Source organism: Trichechus manatus, unplaced genomic scaffold, assembly GCF_000243295.1.
Source record: "Trichechus manatus latirostris isolate Lorelei unplaced genomic scaffold, TriManLat1.0 scaffold00008, whole genome shotgun sequence".
In the NCBI taxonomy this organism is placed as follows: Eukaryota; Metazoa; Chordata; class Mammalia; order Sirenia; family Trichechidae; genus Trichechus; species Trichechus manatus.
In genome coordinates, this window is record NW_004443944.1 from 1,232,550 (window position 1) to 1,240,331 (window position 7,782).

General features: G+C 52.1%; 2 protein-coding genes across 2 annotated transcripts in view; one reads left to right on the forward strand and one right to left on the reverse strand.

Moving 5' to 3' along the window:
- The window catches only part of TCFL5 (transcription factor like 5), a gene marked incomplete at its 5' end in the record, with an annotated part of 18,525 nt that extends 16,015 nt beyond the window's left edge, over positions 1 to 2,510 (forward strand). The window contains one exon of the mRNA XM_004370513.2: positions 1,797 to 2,510. Within this exon, the coding sequence (XP_004370570.1) occupies positions 1,797 to 1,919 (123 nt within the window). The remainder of the gene's footprint in view (positions 1 to 1,796) is intronic.
- Positions 2,511 to 2,596: 86 nt separating this feature from the next.
- The window catches only part of COL9A3 (collagen type IX alpha 3 chain), a 23,435-nt gene continuing 18,249 nt past the window's right edge, over positions 2,597 to 7,782 (reverse strand). Inside the window, exons 30-32 of the mRNA XM_004370190.2 lie at positions 7,140 to 7,322; positions 4,509 to 4,586; positions 2,597 to 3,330 (exon numbers count right to left, since the gene is read on the reverse strand). Coding sequence (XP_004370247.1) covers positions 3,140 to 3,330; positions 4,509 to 4,586; positions 7,140 to 7,322 — 452 coding nt within the window. The 3' untranslated portion in view covers positions 2,597 to 3,139. The remainder of the gene's footprint in view (positions 3,331 to 4,508; positions 4,587 to 7,139; positions 7,323 to 7,782) is intronic.

The window sequence follows — 7,782 nt, forward strand, 5'->3', positions numbered from 1 at the left end:
GAGGTGATGGGAGTGTTATTGGGCAGTGGGTCCAGAGGTGACGCAAGAGTTCTTGGGCAGCGGGTCCAGAGATGATGGGAGTGTTATTGGGCAGTGGCTCCGGAGGTGATGGGAGAGTTCTTGGGCATTGGGTCCGGAGGTGATGGGAGTGTTACTGGGCAGTGGGTCCGGAGGTGATGGGAGTGTTATTGGGCAGTGGGTCCAGAGGTGACGGAAGAGTTCTCGGGCAGCGGGTCCAGAGATGATGGGAGTGTTATTGGGCAGTGGCTCCGGAGGTGATGGGAGAGTTCTTGAGCATTGGGTCCGGAGGTGATGGGAGAGTTCTTGGGCATTGGGTCCGGAGGTGATGGGAGAGTTCTTGGGCATTGGGTCCGGAGGTGTTGGGACTGTTACTGGGCAGTGGGTCCGGAGGTGACGGAAGAGTTCTTGGGCAGCGGGTCCAGAGATGATGGGAGTGTTATTGGGCAGTGGTTCCGGAGGTGATGGGAGAGTTCTTGGGCATTGGGTCCGGAGGTGTTGGGACTGTTACTGGGCAGTGGGTCCAGAGGTGACGGGAGTGTTATTGGGCAGTGGGTCCGGAGGTGATGGGAGACTTTTGGAAACAGATGGCATTGATGGTTGCACAACACTGTAAATATAATTAGCACCACTGAATTTTACACATAAAAATGGTTAAAATAGTTAAGTTTTATGTTATATATATTTTACCACAATTTTATATATATATATATATATATACACACACACCTAGATTTAATTGTATAAGAATTCTATGCTTTGGAAACCCTTCTGTGCTTTTAGAAAAAAAAAGAAAAATCTTATGGAAATTCTCATGTGTGCAAAAGTAGAGACTGGACAGTGCAGTCCGGGTCACCGCAGCTCCACTCAGGCCGTGGGCTGTCTTGCCTTTACCTCCTTGTGGCATTACTTTACAGTGATTCCACACATCTCATCGTTTCATCTATAAACGTATCTACAAAAGAGGGGCTGTTTAAAAGCATAACCACGATATCATTATCACCCTAAAAAGCCCCGCGATATTGCTTCATATCAATCCATGTTGAGATTTCTTCAGCTGGCTTACAAATGCCTGTTTACAGTTGTTTATTTGAATCAAGATTTTAGAATTGCATTTGGTCAACAGCTCTTAAATGTCTTTTGATACAACAGCCCCCCTCCTTCTTTCTGGCCACTGATTCACTGAAGGAAGGGCGTCACCGTCCGCGGCCTTCCCCACAGTCCGCATGTTGATCTCCACGGTGGCGTCCCTTCTTCTTGTTGTTAGGTCCGGTGTTCCTTGTGTTGCCCGTAAGCGGGTGGCCGAGGGGCTTGTTGAGATTCAGGTTTAATTCTCTGGCGAGAACTGTCTGCTTCACCCTCGGCAGGAGGCACAGGCGTCTCTCGGTGGCTTTCTCTCCGTGAGGTTAAGATCAGTCTGTGAGCTCGGGGGTCTGCCCGACGCAGCCGCTACAATTAAGGCCTTTTTGAAAAATACACAAAGATGGCTGCTTTTTAAAAAAATACAAGCAGGCTTCACACGGTGGTCAGACATTTTGAGAATTTTCTGGAAAGACTAAACTAAAATACATGTAAAACATATTCACTGTTTGGGAAAATGTCTGAATCCCCGCCCCCTTACCAGGTGTGACGTCCTTTGTGAGTCACCGACACGCGGGCTGTTTCCCCGGGGCACTCTACCTGCCTTTCCCTTTTCTCCCTTGTCCCTCTGATAGCAGCTTTCGTAGACGAGGCATGTCCAGGAATTCAGTACATTCCTGATCGTTTCTCGACTTTAGGAATTTGAGAGTGTTTTCTGTGGGAAAACTGGCAGAAGGCTAAAGCTGAGCAGACCCGACTCCTTGGTGACGTGCCCTGCCCAGGAAAGTCTCCCGAGCAGCCCAGCTACGGAGATGAAGTGAGCTCAACTGGACACTGGCTCTGCTGAAGTGGCGGCTCCCCGTCGCGACCCACAGCATCTCCTGCGGTCCGGAGCCCCACTCTGACTGGAACACAGTGGCGTGGCTCAAGTTGACGGGACTCCAGTAGGGACTTTGAAAGCATATTTTGTAAAAATATTTATCTAGAACAAAATATTTACCCATTAATGTCCTCTTAGACCATTTGGGGATGAAGACACCTTGACAACAATTAGTAATTTTTCAATTATCTGTCCGATTGCATCATGTTTTTTTAACATGATAACTTAAAAAATTAACATCCTTTGTAATTGGTTTAGTCTTGAAGGGTACATTGCTTTTTACGTATTTTATTTACACTTTAAATATGCCCACTTAGCAACTGGAACAAGTTAAATTGTTCTTACCTAGAAGTAGTTTGGCGATTTTATTTCATTTCAGTTATGTCACCCCCCCTTGTAAGAATTCCCAGGCATGTGGTACTGTACTGCAAAACGCAGTGCTATTTTAAACCTTTCGCTAGAAAATTTCCAGAGACTCCTTCTAAAGCTACTTTTGTCCATAAATGAAATATTGTCACAGTAGATTGCTTAAATGCCCACATTTTCATATTGAGAGTCATTACTTTATGTGTAATAAACTGTAGTGTTTGGAACTGAGTTTTTCAAATGAGTGGCTTTATTCATTACAGTCGACAATAGCAGTAGACTTTGGTGCCATACAGAGTCACCTTCAATAAATACTGTCAGTCAGAGACAGCTGTGAGTCTGTACACAAGACAGAGCAGGTGACTCAGGCTAGGTCTCTGGAGAGAAGGGGGTGTTAGGGTTTCTCGTTACACTGTATCTAGTCATCGAAGCTTTAAGATATCACTTTATTGGGATTTTATCATAGTCTTCACACAGTGCTATGTAAACAAGTTGCCGAGTATTTCTGACCTCGTGGAATTGTTCAGAAGTTCTTCTGTACACTGTACATCCCCCTGCAGTGCTGGGTCACCACCGTATCACACGGGGCCTGTGTTTGACGTATGATGTCACAGATGAATGGATAATTTGACAATAGCTGATAAAGGGTCCTTTCAGGGACCAGTGTCCAGGCAGCTGCCATGGATGATGCTGAGGGGACAGGCCAGGAGGGCTTTCCGGATGTAATGAGCTGGCCGCAAACCTCCCAGAGCACGTGGCTTCAACCGTCAGTCACAGGTCACCTCCTCACGCGTTTCATGAGCTTCTGGGGCCCGACTTCTCTGCGCCCCCTCCTAACACAGCTCCTTGGCAGGCTGAGGTGTCACAGACCCCGGGAGTTCCCTGAGCACCCACGGCGCCGGGAATGCCAGGATCGCCAGGAGGCCCGGGTTCACCGTGAGCGCCGTCCCGACCGTCTTTGCTAGCGCCAGGCACCCCTTGCAGCCCTAGAGACAGACCGTGGAGGGAGGTGAGTTTAGATGCAGCACCATCTCAAGGCCTAGTCCTCCTTCCCTCCTTTTCCCGTACTATTTCTTAACCCCGAGAAGAGGCCAAGGGTTGCATGCCCGGGCGTGAGGACAGCCAGGACGAGCACCGGGGAGGGGTGGTGCATGGCGCAGCCGGAGGCGAAGCAGGGCCGGGCCGGGTGGGGGGTGACCCTGTGCTGCAGCGCAGCCGACTTAGGAAGGTCTGACTGGCTGCTGGGTGAACAATGGATTTGGGGTCGGCAGGAGAGGAAGCCGGCAGACCCCGGGTGGGAGGCTGTTGGGGGCTTTGGTGACAGACAGTGGTGGCAACCGTGCAGGTGGGGGTGGGCTGCGCGTGCACCCAGTAGGGGGTTGCGAGGCCCTTACTGGGGTCAGTTTGCGAGGCTGGCAGCCACGGGACCCTCAACACAGAGGGCACCGAACGCCACGCTGAGGGACGCAATCACCCACGATGCCGCCCTGGCCTGGGGTGCTTGAGCCTTGGGGCTCGGGGAGGAAGTGCTGGGTCAGCAAAGGAGGCGACCGGAGCAACGCGGCCGGGCTGGGAGAGAGCGGTTCAGGGACAGCAAGGAGGCAGCGGGAAGAAGAGTGGGGGTGTGGAGACAGATGGGGGCCTCCCCACCCTCATGCTGTGTGCCTGCGACAGGAGGCCCGGACTCCAGAGGCTGTGTGTTTGGATGAGAATGATCCGGAACAAAGTCCCCAAGAAGGCACAGGGGACCTGACACGGGTGGCGAGGGGTGGCCTCTGCTAGGGACAGACACCTCCACCCTCCTTGACAAAGCATTGATGGTCAGCATTTTAAAAATGTAAATATCCAGCGTATGCGTGGGTCAGCGCAGAGAAGACTCAGAATTTAACTGAAATAGTCACTGAACAGCTTTCAGTGGAATTTAAATCTATTTCACTGAAATAGAAACAAGAGGATCTGTTTACTGATTAAACGTTTTAAACTTTTTTTAAAGTGGTTACTAAAGCGATTCCTAATCGTGCCTCCAAGAATCCTTTGCCAGAAGGAGAAAGGTGTCTTTATAAGAAAAGGAGACACAGCGATAAGGCAGACACTCCCCCGCGTGACGCTACGAAACCCTGGAAAGGATGCTGAGAAAACAGCCCTGGAGTGGCTGGCCTCATACCTTGCGGCCCTGGATCTCCCTCGGGCCCGGCCAGGCCGACGCCAGTGGCGCCCTTGTCCCCTCTGTCACCTTGGTCACCTGTCACAAGACATTGAGCACTTAGACGTTTCAGAATATCGGTTACCAAGTTTAAAGAAAGAGATTTCTGTGCAGCATCGTAAACCACGCCGCACCAGTGCTGACACCGCCTGTTGGAAAAGGTGGGCCCCCCCCTCTCCTAGAGCTTTGTACTGAAGCACTGAGACGCGAGAAGAGCTCACACCGCCAGCCTCGGGCTCCACGGCCGGGACACGTGCACCTAGCAGAGCCAGCGTAACCAGCCTCTGCCCTGACTGCTGGCGTGGGCATCCACTTTTGATGGGATTCTAGTTGTGTTCAAAATATTTATACTTGTGAAATAATGACTTTTGACCCAGGAGTCACTTAAAAAAAAAAAAAAACATTGCTGTGGAGTCGATTTCGACCCCAAGCGGGTGTTCTAAACGCCCCTCGAGTTGTATAGTTCGAATCGTGTGTCTCTGCTTATTTCCGCCCGTGCGATCCTTCACTACGGAGAGAGGTGCATTAAAGCCTCCCGTTACGCTGCCAGTCACCGGCCTTTGCTTTGTTCTGACAATCTGATGGTAGACACGAACAAGTCGCTCGAGAGTGACGTCCCGGCACCTTGAACCTCTGACAACCATGGAGACACTGCAGTGCAGGTAAAGGCGAGAGTCTCTGCCTGACGGCAGCCGTGCAGCCAGCTCCCCGCGCAGCCAGCCTGTGCCCCGTACCTTTTTCAGCCTTCCACTGTTACCTCCTAAAATCGACTAGCAGCGCCCTGGGGCTGTCACCAGTCCTCACGTGTCCATCAAACATGGACAGTGGGTGGGGAGTGGCGTCCATGACTGAAGAGCTGCGAGCTGGCCTCCCCAGTGGGCACTGAGCTGAATGGCGTCTGACGCCCACGTGAGGTTGACCTCAGTGACACAGGAGCCAGCTGGTTCAGACTCAGGCTGCTGACCTGGGGTGTCCTTGGTGAACATGGGGTGCTCCTGCCCGGTGCTGCTTTTCCATTTTCCCGGGGAGGGGAAGGAACACCCCGTGTAACTGGCTTTTGTGCGCTCCACCGCTTGTGTGAAACCCTCACTTTTCGCGGGAACCCTCTGGGCTCCACACGGTGCCAGCCTCCCACAGGGAGGAGCTGGGCGGAGCTGGCCGGCCCCTCTGCACAGGGGCTCATCTTCGGACAGAAAGCTCCTGAGGAGTACATGCGTCCGTCCGTCTGCGCCTTCTGTGGTGGCCTTGACTTTGTTTAATTAGCGTTGTCTTACTGTTTTATCTGGGAGAACCAGCATTATCTGGCATTTATGCTGTTCCTGAGTTTTCTTCTCAAAAGTCTTGAAGGAATTCACGTCCCTATGTAAAAAAATCTTATTTGGGCTTTTCTGGACCTCAGCAGCTCCTCATGTGGCTTTACACTAGCAGGGGAGGCCTGGAGAAGACCGTAAGCGGAAGTTTCTAAGGAAAGATGGAGCCATTGGTAGGTCGTTTGGGTGGATATCGCGTAGGGGTGGGGAGATGAATCTGGCATGTCTGCCCCCTAGTGGTGAGACTCTTCCATCTCTAAGTATTACGGAATGCTTTTCACCTGCTGAAGTACTGGACTTCAAAGATGAAGGAAGGAATTCGCAGAATTACAAGTTTCTTAGAATCTTTTTTTTGTTATTTTTCACAAGCAGGAAGTTAGATGGTCAGTAACTTAGAACTGATCACCGGGAGGCATGCCGCCTGGAGCCAAGCTTCCAGTCCTCGATCTGGGCCCTGCGGCTAGCTGGCTTGGTGGCGGCAAACTGCTTGTCTAAATTTTAAAGGCTGTTTTGGAAAATGTCAGTTTCCAAAAACTGACACAACTGTGTGTTATCCGTGCTTCCAGATGCCCCCCATTTATATGTGGGTGCCCCAAAGCGTTCCTAGTAATTGAGGGTCAGAAGCCGCACCGTGAAGTCTCACCTACCCTGTGGGCTCACCCATCACCATGCGCCCAGTGGTTCTCATCCTTTCTAATTAAGGTTTCCCTGGTTCTTTACAGCCCTTAACGTAGACTGCAGACGTTTTTGGATTTTACATTTTTGCCTTTTGCAGCAGACGTTTCGCACGCTGCCAGTTTTCTGCTGAGTAGAAACGGGACTCCCATTAATTCATTTCTCACATTTTTAAGTGGGTTCCTCCCCGAAACGCTGTTCTGATATTTGAGAAAACTGTCACATTACTTGAAAGTGTCCTGGTACCTGCCAGGTTAACGGGATTAACTGTGCCAGGCCCCGCACGCACAGGGGCGCAGCCTTCCAGGAGCTCTCGGGGAGGTGAGCCACCCGACACGCCTGAGCGGCTTCCACAGACAGCGGGACTTTTTGTGGCATTTCCTATGTAACAGCTACAGGGTGCTGGGTAAGCCGTGCAGACAGACTGGGGGGAGGCACCTTGGAGGCCTTAGGACCCTAACTTTCCCCCCGCTTTTCTTTCTTCCTGGGGTCTCCAGAGAACATCTGTCACGGGGAGGGGGAGGTCTGCGTAGTTTTCTGACGGGAGGGATGTCTGGGAGCCCCTGTGGTGCAGCAGAACACGGTGTTGCGGGGCTGACTCACTCACCTCGGGGTCCGGGGTCTCCCAGCTCTCCAGTGGGACCTCGATATCCAGGGGGCCCTCGAGCGCCGGGGTGGCCAATGGAGCCTGGGGGGCCTGGGGGGCCCGGGGGGCCAGCTGGACCGGGCCGCCCAATGGATCCCGGCACCAAAGGCTTCCTCAGGTGAGCGGCTAACTGTGCGATTTGTTCTTTGGGAAACAAGGATGCAAACATTTACCTCATGAGGATCGTCATGAACGGTTTTATGTAACGCATAAAAATACCCAGCCTGCCTTTCAGGAGGTTTTCATTTACTGATTGACAACGGTTTCGGCTGCCTTGGAGTGCACAACAAGTGTTTGGAGGTTTCTTCCGTGTTCCAGAGAATGAATCACAGGGCTAGAAAGGACATTCTCATTCTCTGGGAGCTGCTTACAGCCCTGTGAAGCTCGGGGGCAGAAGATGCCCCTCCCTCACAGATTCCCTGGGAACCGTGTGCAGAGCCACAAGGGCAGGCTTGTTCCCTGTGACTGTGTGAGCAACACTTGGAACAGCTGCTACATGCCAGGCACATGCGAACAAACCTTTGTCTAGAACAGTCGGCAGACTGGACGGGGCGAGGGAGTGCCACCAGGGCGGACTGGACGGGGCGAGGGGGTGCCACCAGGG